This window comes from Protomyctophum bolini, assembly GCF_963924005.1.
Source record: "Protomyctophum bolini genome assembly, chromosome: 12".
In the NCBI taxonomy this organism is placed as follows: Eukaryota; Metazoa; Chordata; class Actinopteri; order Myctophiformes; family Myctophidae; genus Protomyctophum; species Protomyctophum bolini.
Window position 1 is genome coordinate 4357328 of NC_137873.1, and position 15210 is coordinate 4372537.

The 15210-nt window shown below is 41.5% G+C and overlaps 1 protein-coding gene across 4 annotated transcripts in view; it reads right to left on the minus strand.

Moving 5' to 3' along the window:
* Nucleotides 1-15210, minus strand: part of LOC308325871 (extended synaptotagmin-2-B-like) — a gene marked incomplete at its 3' end in the record, with an annotated part of 79187 nt that overhangs the window by 21656 nt on the left and 42321 nt on the right. For all 4 annotated transcript variants that reach the window (XM_080778601.1, XM_080778600.1, XM_080778599.1 and 1 more), the window contains exon 8: nucleotides 4177-4232. In XM_080778601.1, the coding sequence (XP_080634727.1) occupies nucleotides 4177-4232 (56 nt within the window). The remainder of the gene's footprint in view (nucleotides 1-4176; nucleotides 4233-15210) is intronic.

Sequence of the window (15210 nt, forward strand, 5' to 3'; positions counted from 1 at the left end):
AACCCCTGTCCTAAACCAAAGTTAACAGTGTTTAACTTTAGATGAGTTTAATTCACCCATTAGCTTTTTTATTTGATGCGAATAATAATAATCGTTTGGTTTTGCATTTACATGTCAAGACATTTAAGACGAGGAAGAATTACCATGGAACTTAAAAAAGTAAAGTCTAAGTTGCCCCGATAGCTATCCATAGGGTAGTACAGTAGATCTCAACCTTTTCAGGTGGAGACCCCCCCAAAATAAACATATTTGAACTGGGGACGCCCCACCCTGACAAGCACTTGGAATGTATGAGTTGAGACATTCTGACTCGGTTCCACAGATAAATATTGTGTTAATAGCACATCTATGGTGTTGCGAGGCGCTTGTAAATCTGCTACTTTCATGATGTTTGCCTCTTTCTTATATTATTTGACAATTGGCCAATGTTTGACCAGTTTTTATAGTATAGTTTGATGATTGCTTTTGATGCAGTAATGGTCTTAAAATTCTTTAAATTGTGTCACTTCACTGTCATCTGGGGACCCCCCAAAAAAATCACGTGGGGTCCCGCCCCACAGGTTGAGAACCACTGGTGTAGTATAGTTTAGTGTCATTCAAACAGGACATACTGTAGTATTACTGTAAGTTCATCTTCTCTATCCGAGAAACAGCTCTGGGTCGCCAGACTGAGGAAGACACGAAACACGTGGCGCCCTCTGGTAACATTACTGATGAATGAGGATTGTAGAAGTGCCCTACTTTTGCATCAGAAGGGGTTTCATTTCAAAACGTTCTGAAAGAAAAATAGTTCCTACAGTATGTGCACTAATCAACCTCACACATTATGAGAACACATGTGCTTTTACATCCCGATCCCATCAACATCCTATATTTACAGATGGTCAGTGAACCAAATATAGACCATCTATTTCAGCCTGCCAATGATGTCAGCCCATCAACTTTCAGATGCCTACTTAGATGTCTGCTGTCCGTCAGCAACATTGTATAAATTATAAATAACTTGCTAGCAGACAGAAAAGTACAGTGTGAATTTAACAAGTTGGCTAAGAGGGCATGACTCAGCAACTGCCCTGAGATAATTAGTATTCCTCACTACAGCTTCTGGACATGTCTACAGTAGGTGTAGAGAGGTGCGTCTTCGGGTTGCACGATTATGGCTGAAATTGTAATCTCAACATTCTTAATAGCGATTTAATCGTGCCTCCGTGAGCCTGATGGAGGCGATGATGAGCTGTGCAATGTTCCGGTTGTAATCCTTGTGTAAATGGGATGAGACAAGGGAAGGTGCAACAGCTGGCCAAATAATATTTTTTTGAATTACACGATTACAGAGTGGAAAATTTAATCCCAACTTTCCATCAATTCATTGTGCAAGTGCAACCCTACTGTTGACATTACCGAGTAAATACATTTCAAATGCTCAAATCAACTTCAGTTCTTGAGTGCACAAACAAAGGAGGAGATATTTGAAAACCAAATCAAACAAATGAGACAAGAAGTCACTTGCACGAATGTGGAAGTACTATGAAGGAGTGTGTGTGTGTGTGTGTGTGTGTGTGTGTGTGTGTGTGTGTGTGTGTGTGTGTAACTTGAATATAATATGACCTCTCAAGACACAGCTGGACTCTCAGAAAAGACTATAAAGGAAAGCTTTGCCAATATTCAACCTGAATGCCATTGTTCTGATGCGAGGAGACCAACACTAGTGTAGCAAAAAGACCCTGTGTCTTCTGTGCATTTCTCCTCAAAATATTGACGTCATGAACGGATGATGTCAAACTGTGTCGTTTCACAGCATTGGGCGTACCCTCCATACGCTTGAAGGTGTGAAAGGCGCATTTGACGTCGTATCATTTTGCAGATAAATAACACTGGATTACTGATGTCAGCTAAATTATCAGCTGATGACGGAGAGACACAGCGAGAGAGGGAGAGAGAGAAGGAGAAAGAGAGAAAGACAAAGATGTTTGGATGAAATAGCAGAGAGGGAGGAGGACCCAACACAGCCGTCACTAGAGAAAGAGTGCAGTACGTGTGTGACGCAGGGTGTATTGTACACACACACACACACACACACACACACACACACACACACACACACACACACACACACACACACACACACACACACAGTATGTATTTCTCTGAATGCCTGAGGACCTTCGTGCTCTGCTCTTCATGCTCAATAACAATACAATTATTATTACAATACAACAATTTCTCTCACAATTACTGTGTGTGTGTGTGTGTGTGTGTGTGTGTGTGTGTGTGTGTGTGTGTGTGTGTATTCTAATGATCCGTGTGTATTTATCTGCGTGTGCGTGCGCGCGCACACAGCTGAGAAGGCAGAGCATTCCCTCGAGTATCGCAAGGTCCCCTGTGTAGTGTTAGTGCTCATGTGTCCTTGACCAAGACATCCCATAACTGCTCCCGATGTGCACGTTGGTGCTTTGCATAGTTTCCTCTGCTGTCAATGTGTGTGTGAATATGCCTAAGCCTAAGGCACATTGTAAATCACTAGAAAAGGCCCTATATAAATGCCCACATTTACCATTTACATATACAAGTAAACCAGTCAAATCTGTAACACTAAAAGATAAATATACAGTAAGATCCCACTTGAGGAAAACAGATTGCTTAGCAGAGTATAACATCGCTTTCCAGCATCTAGATTAGTCTTGTGAATTGTGCTCATTTTTCATTCAGACCAAGCAGTTTGGGCAAAATGGGCACACTATTTTTGTGTGTGTGTGTGTGTGTGTGTGTGTGTGTGTGTGTGTGTGTGTGTGTGTGTGTGTACACACAGCATTGTTGTTGCCGTTCTGAACACTGACTGATAGTGAGAATCTGATCAACACACAGATAATCCACCTTTAATCATGTAGGTCTCCCTCAATGGTCTCTCAGAGAATTTTAAATAGAGGTTGGTTGAATGAATGAATGAACGAACGAACGATTGAATAATAGATGTGCGGAATCTCTCTGTGTGTGTGTGTGTGTGTGTGTGTGTGTGTGTGTGTGTGTGTGTGTGTGTGTGTGTGTGTGTGTGTGTGTGTCTGTCTGTCTGTGTGTTCTGTCCGACTGTCTACTGCACTCGAGAACGGTCTGACCGATTGATTTCAAAGTTGGTGTGTGTATGCCAGAGGACCCAAGGGTACCCAAGGGTATGTTGTGCCGAGTGGGAAGGAAAGGCAGTTCAGTTGTCCAGAACTGAAAACACAAATCTCTGTAAATCCAAATCTGTCTGTCTGTCTGTCTGTGCCATGTTTGAGGGGCGCTAGCCCCTCCTATATTCAGCTAAAGTGTAGATTTTCGTTTTACACAAACATTCAATTCCCATTGACAATGAATGGAGAATTTACGTCATGTGTCTGAGCAAAATATCAATATGGCATCGTACTGTAGTACTGACGCCATAGACTGGCCTCTTGGTACCATGATAACGGGTGCAACGGGTATTGTATTGCCAAGGCTGCCTATTTGGGGCAAGCCTGTGGCCTAAGACTGTGGGCCCTATTTTGCGTGTCTTAAGTACCAGGTGACTTATCTTAAGACCTGGAGGTGTGGCCAATGTTGTTTAGCCAAAATAGGGCCCTGTATCTCCTACCTAGATACTGGCGGAGGGAGATGGCTGGTCACTGCTTGAGTCCTAGTGCTAGAAACCTAGTTTGGATACCTCCTAGTTGCTCCCAATGACGTACTAATACTGCAAAGCTATCTTCTTCTATTCTTCATGCCTTTATATAAGGCATGTGGCGTCATGCTGTCGCCAAGGTTTCCGTGGCGACATATTGCATAAAGGGAGAGGCTAGTCAACACAAATGATGGGACAGTCATGGACAACAGCAGAAAAACAGATATGCGTGTCCAAAACTATGACTATTTTATCAAGAATTGTGAAAATAGGAAATCTGCAAGCTCGTCGCAGTTACATGTCGCTTGTGAGCTTGTACAGTATAACTGTTAAGTTCACAAAGTGTGTGCGACACTTTGATAAAGTAGCAGGGTATTTATTCATGTTACGAAAATACAAGTTGAAATATGGAGGTTTCTGTCCGACAGTGATGATATGCAAGCTGATGCACAGATAAACAAATACAGTGACACACACACAGCTGCTGCTACTACTACTACTACTACTACTACCGTTTTACTGGAAATGTATTTACTTACTTCACACCAGGGATGTCCAACATATTGGTGAGACCAGTCCAATTGATGTCCAGCAGCTAAAATGCAGAAAGAGAACATGATGTTATTATAGAACGACTGACCCAGAAAAACATCAAATCCATTTACTCGGGTTACCAACAAGAAATACACAATGACACCATTCACACAAGACTGACATCATGACATGTAATCACAAGGAGTTGAGTTTCTCAGGCAATTGTGCAGTTCAGAGCTCAGGTTCAAAATACACTGTTGATTCTGTCTTGATAGTCCTATACTTGGAAATACACATTGTGAGCTTGTAGATCTGTATCTGTATTTTTGTATTCACCACAATACGCATGCTAGGGTTCATGTAGTTAATTTGCTAGCCTATGTGTGGATATCTGGGCGAAAACAACAGCTACATAAATAAACTAGGATGAGAATGTCCTTAAATGACCTCAAACACGTACATTTAGAAGGAAAATGGGTGACAGGGGAAAGAGACAAACTGTGCAGAGAGACAGACAGCACAGAGAGACGGACAGTACAGTACAGTACAGTTTAACCACTTGAGCCCTTTTTCATTTCTAGTTTCGATTTTATTTTTTATAATAATTATAATAATGTTTGCATAATTCTGAAATATTTTGCCTATAATGAAATGCCCAAAATAGGGATGCCAGAGCTGAGGCAATTAAACTGGGTTTAAACAATGACAACTAACCAACCACCACTTCTATCCTAAACAACGCCAAAGTTCAGAAAATAATCATGGTGGTGATGATACAAAAAGTCTTTGTTTCAACTGGCCAACCAAATGGGTTATCTACTATACAAGTGAAAAGGTGTACCCATACTCATTCTTTGTGCTCTATCTCCGACCGAACCACACTTTCACCACACATCTCTATATGCAAAATAAATTCGGCACGCTCCCCGAACTGACATAGCCTATTTTTTTGCCGTTCAAGTGTCTTATTTACTTTTAAAATATTACTTTTATGAAACATTCCTACACGGAACACGGAATCACTGCTGCCCCAACACGGTCAGAAACAAGCCCAACCAGCCCACAAACAAGCCCTTTAAACCACGCTACTTACATACACTACAACTCGCTTACAATTCGCAAACCTGGCAACACCCTGCCTCATACGTCACCAGCTCTGTTCTGTCCGTTTTTGATGGGCGAGTGGACATTTAATGCAAATAAATTAATTATAGGTCCAGCAAGCAAATCATGATGGTCTGTTTGTGCTCAATAGGTCACAATAACATTCCGAAATTAGGTGTTGGCCTTTGTATGACATTTTCCCCAGTAGTAGTTGCATATCTATCTCAGCTTTGGCTTGATAGCACACATGCTAACAGTGGTGAACACAACGTTAGCAGCATTTGATGACAGGTTGCCATAGCAGCGCAGTGTGCGCAGACCTAACGTCAGTTGTTTACCACAGAAACACACAATGTAACATTATAAACTCATGTAACCTTGCGTGTCTTGATTGCCCGTTTTTTATTTGACCAAGACAGACCATGCTAACGGTGTTAGCGCGTTAGCATCACACAGCTTATGACAATCCAAACGTTTTTAATGTGAGATGTTCTGGTGAGTTGGTGATCACAGAGGATTTTAATGCAAATAAATTAATTATAGGTCCAGCAAGCAAATCATGGTCTGTTTGTGCTCAATAGGTCACAATAACATTCCGAAATTAGGTGTTGTGCTTTCTATGACATTTTGGCCAGTAGTACTTTCATATCTGTCTCAGCTTTGGCTTGATGATAGCACATGCTAACAGTGGTGAACACAACGTTAGCAGCATTTGATGACAGGTTGCCATAGCAGCGTACAGTGTGCGCAGACCTAACGTCAGTTGTTTACCACAAAAACACACGATGTAACTTTATAAACTCATGTAACCTAACCTTGCGTGTCTTGATTGCCCGTTTTTTAAGACACACCATGCTAACGGTGTTAGCGCGTTAGCATCACACAGCTTATGACAATCCAAACGTTTTTAATGTGAGATGTTCTGGTGAGTTGCTGATCACAGAGGATTGTGTATTATATCAACCTGGGATTTTATAATAGGCTAAAAATTGCATTTCACATTTATTTTTGTCTCATGAAAAGCGTTAATGACCTGACAATGACAAAACAATTATCTTATTTCAATTGAAGTGAAAAACCATTTATTTTATTTCAATTTAAGTTCGTTAGCATCACACAGCTTACAGGCTCAGTGTTGCATGTAGAATACTTTCAAACATGACAATCCAAACGTTTTTAATGAGAGATGTTCTGGTGAGTTGGTGATCACAGAGGATTGTGTATTCTATCAACCTGGGATTTTATAATAGGCTATACATTGCATTTCACATTTATTTTTGACTCATGAAAAGCGTTAATGACCTGACAATGAAAAACCATTTCTTTTATTTCAATTGAAGTTTGCTTTGGACCAACACAACTACACACACTACAACTCGCTTTTCCAATAACCCATCCGTTACTACAGTGGCGGAACAACATTGGGCCGGGCCGGGGGGTGAGACAGCACGACCGGGCCTCAACGAACCTGACTCCCAACAGCGTCCCCCCCCCCCCCAAACGGGGAAAAAAATAATTTATGCTAACAGTTGCTGCTAATTTGAGCAGGCGTACATGAACGAGAGAGGAGTTATATGTGTGAGGAGCTGATCACAGTCACAGATAGAGAGGAAAAGTGTTATATTTTGCCTATTATTTCTGCTATATATTATTGATCGCGTCTGTGTCTGTCTGTGACATTGCGCAGCAGTGCACACACACGAGAGAGAGATATAGAGAGAGAGAGAGAGACGTAGAGAGAGAGAGGTGCTGCGTGTTAAAAAAAAATAGGCTACTACTCATCTTTGTGTTCTGTTTCAACAATATTGGACAAAGTTTGAGCCACAAACACATTGCTCTCTCTCTCTCTTCTCCTTTTCTATAAATTAAATAGGCCTATTCATGATTCTGCTTATAGAGAAGTAGCCTATGTTAGTTTGTTTTATGGACTTGAGAGCTACTTTCAAATCCCTTTCTCACAATCTACAACACAACGTTATCATTGTCATTGTGCTATAATAATAACTAATAACCCATCCGATGTGGAGTCAACTCCCGCCATTTCCTTCTTCCCATAGTGCGTGGCGAAGTAACTCTGGGATTGAGTGGCCGCGTAGCGGCCACGAAATTCTAGTTGGTATACAGGTGATATTACACTAATTGTACCAAAAACCATGAAGGCTGATTTGACCTATGAGGCAGATAAATATATATATTTTTGAATCCTGTATTTACCCAGTGTAGTAGCTGAGCACATGTGCTCAATTTCAGCAACGCCCTGCACACAGACTGACACACACATTTAAAACCTGGGAGCTGACCAGTACAACCACAGTCTTAAACTGTTGGCCACTAAGCAGCTCCACTGGAGCAGTTGGGGGTTCAGTGCCTTGCTCAAGGGCATTTCAGCTGTGTTTGGTGAGACATGGCAATCACCTCCCTACCCAGATTTTTCCTGCCCGTCCGGGGGAATCGAACCGGCAACCTTTCGGCAACAAGGGCGCTCCTCTAACCCTTAGGCCACCGCTGCCCCAAAATGCCTCATAAAATGTAGTTACTGCACTTTGGATTTCTAGGGAAAGAGCATTTATAGCACCATAGTGTCTGCATTGATGGTGGTTTAGTGAACAGTGCAGTGTAAACATGAACACTGCAGTGCGGATGGCTGTACACATGGTGTATGACTATGGGTCATGGTGTGTGAGGGTCACAGTGTGGAAAGTCCACATCACTGTTAACACTGAAGTCCTGGCTGTAGACTGGCTTATCACTGAGGGCCGAATTAGGCCATTACCATATAAGTAAGGCAGTGGTTCCCAAACTCTGGGTCGGGAACCCATTTGTGGGTCACGGGCAATCTTTTATGGGTCCCTTTGTTTTTTCGTGTCCTACATTTTGTTTTTAATTATAATTTAAAGACATTTCATTTAATTTCATTAATTAAAAACTAATTCAATGATTTTCCTCCAGTAATTTCATGAAGAAATAAAACAGAAATATCAAGAAATTTCATAAATTAGAAAACAAATGTTTAAGAAGTTGTGAAAATAGCTTGTAGATCTGCTATTTTCAGTAGTATGGGTCCGGGGCAACCATCTATTTTGAGTCACTGGCTAAGAAGTTTGGGAACCACTGGACTAAGGAACCCATTGCAGTATGTCAAGTAACACAATAGTCTTCCCATAAAACGGCTGAGTTCAGCGAATTAGTCTTTGTGACTCAGCGTTATGATCAATCCAGCAGGTCAGAGGCTGTTTTCTCAGGGTTAATTGACTGGCCCCCGACGTACAAATGTAATCAATAATGCCGATTTGATTAGGATGTTACAACACAGGAAATATAATGAGCCATTGACTTTTGGCTTGAGTTTGAAATCACTTGATTGCAGATGTTTTATGGTGTGGAATACAACGGCTGAACAAAATGTGCCCATTTTCACCAAATGTTGACCTATTTTGTTGGCCTGTATAGATAGATATAGTGTACCGAAGTCCTCACCTCACTCATCCCCTGGGTCACAGAAGTAATTTCTCTATGGAAAATAACATTGGTCATCTTGGAATCGTCCAATATAAGAATTGTGGTCCAAAATGTGTCCCAGCGCAATTATCAGGGAGGTGTTTCTGGCGAAAGTTTAACTAATTTGGCCATGGTAACAGTAGCGCCATTCAGTAATGCTTCATATACATGAGTCAAACCACCCGGGTCATTTGTTTATTTTTGGAACATAGTTCTTATTTGATACAATATTAAACTTCAAAATGGGGGGGAAAGAAACACGACCCTGGTAGGATAATCATAATATCTGCTTGGAAGCGTAAATTGCGTCAGACTTCGGTGCTCTATGATGACATGGCCACTGGCCAGAACAGGGATGATAGGGTAGTTAGTTAGTAGTCATGTATTAAATTAGCTAGTCTACGTGTGGATATCTGGGCGGGGAAAAAAACGGGTACATAAACTGGAAAGACAACTCTAAATGACCTCAAACATGTATATTTAGAAGTAAAATAGGTAACAAGGGAAAAGAGACAAACAGTGCAGAGAGCGAGACAATACAGAGAGAGCCTGTACAGAGATCATATGCATGTTGATCATATGCATGTTAAGACTAACGATGATAAGACTGGGGTTCATGGAACATGTGTAAACTAAACTGTAGCAGTTGAAATAAGACTAATCAATGCAATGTGAAATGCTAGCATTATTTTGAGTACTTGCCTGGTTTGGAAAAAGTCCTGAAATAAGATATAGAACTAGAAGTAGACTATTGGGTATGGCAGGATATGACAGCTGCAATATCTTGGCTCCAGGGGGAAAATAAAATGTACTTTGAAAAAAGAAATCCATGAATGTCTTTTTGTCTATCTGTGTTGATTCTGTATCTATCTGTATTGGTTATTAAATTACAGTAAAATAGCTAGAAATGCAAATTTGAAAAAATGATCTATCTCAACAAATGGTATATTCCAGGGGCGAGCATCGGCAGCAGCAGGCACGCAATTTCAAGATTCTGTCAGGATTGGAGTGCGATTGTGTTTACACTGTGTGCTGCTGCTAAAACCTAAAATGAAAAAGGACAACTACTGTACATCCCTTTTTTGGGGGGAAAACACTGCGACTGCCCCAGCAGCAGCAGCAGAAGACTGACAGTGAGTCAGTGCCGAGTTGGTTCGTAAACCCAGACATTTTTATTTAGTGACGACTTGGTTTATTGAACCCCAGGATAACAACACCATGGTGGCGGTGGCACCACCACCCCCACCAGCAGCGTACAGGTAAACAAATGGTCCTACTAATGCTGCTAGCAGTGAAGCTCCAAGCATGGAGGCTAAGGCTTTAAGTCTGCCTACCGGTAATTTCATTTGAAACAGACAGTGTGTGTTTTTTGTTTTTTTTTACATTTCTGACACTGTAAGCTTCATGGCAAATTGGCAGGGGTTATACCCGGAACATTTGCGCAGACGCATGGCACGTGTGCTTTACGCAGACGCACGGCACGTGCCGTCACCTTGCCATATGTTAGTTTTTGCTGAACTAACGCCACTGAGAGAGTTGGGGTGTTGGGGTGAATTTTTTTTCGATTCTTCAATAGACAGAAAATCTATCACATTATTATTTTGCAATAAAAAAAACTGGTTTACTGATTATATAAACATTTTTGAATATCCATATAATAGAATGAAAAGTTGTGTTTTGACTGAGCATGATGCAACACCTAATCAAAACATAAAAATCAGTCGCTGCTCTCCCAGAGTGGAGCCGACTGGGTTGCTAAGGCTAGCGGTTTTCTTGGAACATTTTTGGTCTGTTGATCTGTCATTAAAAAAAATTACATTATTTTACTGAATATCATACTAGTTATAATGAAATGAGTTGACGTGTTTTTTTGTTTGTTTTTAAGGTTAACTGTTGTGAAATCGCATTAATACACTCGAGGGTTGTGCTTTACCATCATTATGGCACTTGTGCGCTGCCTATGTTAAGTTGCCCATCGGCTCGTTCCTGCAGCAATGCCATTAATGACGGTAAAGCCAGGGGGGCAGTCAGACAGATATTTTGTGAAGCCACTAAGGAAATGAAAGTTCATATAATGGCCTGTTGTGGCGCTGTCATTGGACCCAGAAAAACCCATAGCCCCATAGAAGTCCATGTATTTGGGCCCAACTTCACCTAGATTGTATTACCTTAATAAACATGGTCATGAATACTTTCTTCTTCCAGTCACTAGTTTAAAGTCTCATTTCTAATGTCATAATATTCTTTTTGGAAAATTATGGTCCCATTAATTTAAAAAATGACCATAAAGTCGCGTATGTTCTGAGGGGCGTGGCTACCGTTACAGTCTATGATAGGGATTCCCCTCCCACTCGAGTCAAAATAAAAACCAACGGAGAAGAAGGGGGGAAGTCCCACCTCGTTGTCTGGGCCAGCCAATGGCCAGCTGGACCAAAACGGATCTAGAAAGATGGCGACTTCCATTGCAAGGACTGACAGGCTTCATTTTACGTTCATGTTAGACCCGGGGAACGCTTTGTCCATATTTTTTACAGTCTATGGGTAAAGCACACCCTCAGGCTCTCATGTAATATTGCTTAAGTAGTATTTTGCCAAGATACAGGAGGTATATCAGCTTCCTGTACCGTGTCAATCTGTTAGCCTTGTGTGATTTTAAAATTAAAATTAAATGCCTGGCATTCATTTGAGGACTGTATAGGACCTCTGTATGTCTTTATATGTTGACCTTTCACTGATTTCTGTCTTGGTCTTCTGCCTGCATGACTAATCACATATGTATGTAACTCACGAGAGAATCACAAGATTCCCATTGGGAAGGACGTTCTCATGCCAGTGAGTCAACCATCAAATCATAACGATTGCAATCTGTGTGCGAGTCGTCAAGGTTACCAGACATGGGCTGATGCGTTATGTCATAAAGGTGTTAGAGGAAGAGGTAATGGGTTGGATGAGAGGGTGTGTTGTATTAAGAAATATCAATGACATTGTGTGTGTGTGTGTGTGTGTGTGTGTGTGTGTGTGTGTGTGTGTGTGTGTGTGAGAGAGTGTGAGAGTGTGTGTTCAAACAGTATGTACAGGATTATGTTTCACACTTTGTCCACAGGCCCCATTTCTAGTTCTACAGAGCTTTTCTATTGCTTTTAATAGGATCAAAAAGGTCAACATGCTGAAGAACTGCCGTTATTCCGTTATTACAATAGCCTACAGTATTTAATCCTGCAGGCAGAATTCAGTTTCAGCTTCACCCAGCCGACGGCTGCTCAGATAGTCATTACGAAGGGGACACTCCAACACGTAGGCATGTACAGGCCGGGAGGCAAACGGGTGACCTTCTGATTATATTACCAAAGACGGCCTTCTCTATACCACTCAGCTACAGTGTGTTTGCTATTTTATGGGATTTATCGGAACATTTGGAATTTTAGATTTGACCATAGCTCAGAAACTAGTTCACTGAAACCATTTAGTCATTTTAGTTAGTGTATGAAACCTGTATAAACTCAAATACACAATGAAAGCAAATAAACCAAGATGTTGACATAGCATAATCCAAGACTGTGGTAAGGTAAAGTGAAAAGGTAATTGGAGAACCATGTACTGAGAACAATAACGTGGTTCTCTTCTGAATGTGGCCTCCTCTCATATCCACATAAAACCTATAGTTACTAGACGCCCTCCTGTGTTCGCTATACAATAAATACAATATTTACAAATACAATAGTATAAGTACAATACTGTAAATCCGCCTGAGATGGTACCGGTCAACGGTGAAGTTGACATGACTCACAGTTCTAAAAGCAAACCAGAGCTCACACACCCAACATGACTATGACAGGACTGGAATAACTGGCTTTATAAGCATTGATACCATTTGATAAGGAAGCACAAAAAAAATGCCCCTGTGGTTAATAGAATTGTCACATTCCACCAGGCAGTTTGGCAGTCGAAATCACTCACAACAACATTCTAAAACAAAACAAAAACACAAAGTGAGAGTTCTATGCCGTTTGTGCTTACTGTACCATACTGTTAAAACACTGTTCAAAAAAAGCCTATTCAACGTTTATACAAGCTGCTTTCGCACTCAAATTTGATGTTGCGTAACCTCCCTGTGATGGCGAGCTCTACCTCGCTTCGCCAATTGCTGCAGCTACAGATTCAGGCAGAATCACACTTTTCATTTTTGATTATCTCCTCTCGTTTCTCGGCTGTGGTTCTGTTACATGTCTTGTCCCACACTACACAGTGTGTGGGGGTTGCGGTAAATGCTTCAAAAAGCACTACTGTAGTACATGTATAAGCTGACTCACAGGAAATGGCTAGTAAATATGCGGGGGCAGCACTATAGAATTGGCAGCCATACGGATGAATGGATGACCAGACAACACAGGCAGGCAGACGAACAGACGGACGGAGACAGATGTAAAGAAAGACAGACTTAAAATGACCTCAATTTGATCATGTCTTGCCACAGCTACTGGGAGATAAAGAACTGGCCCCGGTTTAATTTGATACACAGTGCACAGTGTATATCCCTGCCATTTGTTTCTTACAGCCTCCAGTCTGCAGAGTGGATATAAAGAGGAAACACAAGCTGGCACACTGCACTCCGACAGGCTGATGGGTTGAGCTAGCTCAGCTGCTGTTCAGGCAAAGCCGTGTAGGCGTAGTGTATGCAAGTGTGAGAGCGACTGAGTGAAAGAGAGAAATAGAGAATGACAGTTTATTCGTCTGTGTCAGAAAATGTGTGAGCGAGTGTTATGTGTTAGACATGTGTGCCAAGTTTGCCAACGCATCTGTGTATACGAAATTTTGCATCTGTGTATACGAAATTTTGCATCAGTATCCAATATCCACTCCTGTGTGCGTGTGTGTGTGTGTGTGTGTGTGTGTGTGAGAGAGAGAGAGAGAGAGAGGGGGGGGTGGGGGGGTAGCAGAATGGAGTGGGTGGTGTGCTTCCTGATGCTTTTAAAAAACGACTGCTTTGCCTACCCAGCACAGGAAGTGATGTCATACACGAGACAGGATTCTACACACTCGTTAGTATTACACCATAATATTTGATTATTGCCATGGAAACTACGGCGTCTCCTGAAATTACAGATTCATCTGAGGATAAATCTTCCCAGTTGCCAACATATTTTTCTCTTGTTTGTAAATTAAATGTAAATCATTATTTTCTCTTTAAACTCTAGCAATCTAGCAATCAAATGTATTTGATTTTATGATGTAAAATAATGACATTACTGCAACACAGGACCCAAGGCACTTTTAAACAAATAACCTTATGCAGGGCAGTATATATCGCATATTAGTACACACACGCAACAGTACACACACACAATCTGGTTTGTCACAGTGTCAGTGGCATGTAATCTCCGTGCAAAGTAGTGAGATTCTTCTCGTGTCTGTCATCATCAACCAGAGATTACATGCAACACAAAACAATGACAATGCCTGTGGCAATAATTACCTCAGAGAGACTCAATTCTTGGTATTTGGTTAAACCTACAGTATGTATGGATACCAGGTGGGTAGGGGCATCCCAACAATATAATGACCAATTGTTATGTTAACGCATTCTGAATGGGAACCCCTGTTGGTGTTTTAAGCATTACGTTATACTTTAGCTATTGAAATATAGCAGATCTACAAGCTCAATGAAAACATTAAATTAATCAAGTTTTGGTTTAAATCTGCTTGGAGTTGAATGTGGGGTGTGGTTGACTTTCCACACCTACCTGCAACTCAGATTGAAACAAACACTGAAAGACAGAAGACTACCTTCATGACGATCCACATCCACACTGCCAGAGTAGAGACCTCAGCCTGTTGCTAGGACACCAAACTAAGCACTACAGTGAGCCTGAGCCAAGAGTCAAAGACAACATACTGAGTTGTAACCAGACAAGTTACAACAGCCAAACGATGGCACAGTCACACTGTGGAATCGAGTATTTCCCATCAGTTAGTGTGTACCATATATGGTATCATGGTATCGTGATATCATGTGACATCATCAGGGATGGAGATGTGGAGACCCTGATGTCATAGTAAATGCGACCTGCTGTCGCAGTTAAGCCCATGTGAGATCCCTGATGTCATCACTATTGGCCAGCAACTCTACATCTGACCTCATATCTCCATATATGGAATTATGGATATATATATTTCAGAACCTGTTCTGACATTCCATATGTTGATCCTTCTTCCCCATATGCCATCCATCCTTCCTCTTCAATGTCTCCCTTTTGACTGCTACCTGTCCATTCAAATTTCAAACTCTAGACGGGCCTGCCCCAAAGTTATTAGTGCAGCCGCCTGGCAGCCGGCGAAAACTAGAGTTCTCAACAGACCCACCTGTCCATTCAAACTCTAGACGGGCCTGCCCCAAAGTTATCAGTGCAGACGCGTCCGGCAGCCCGCGAAAACTAGAG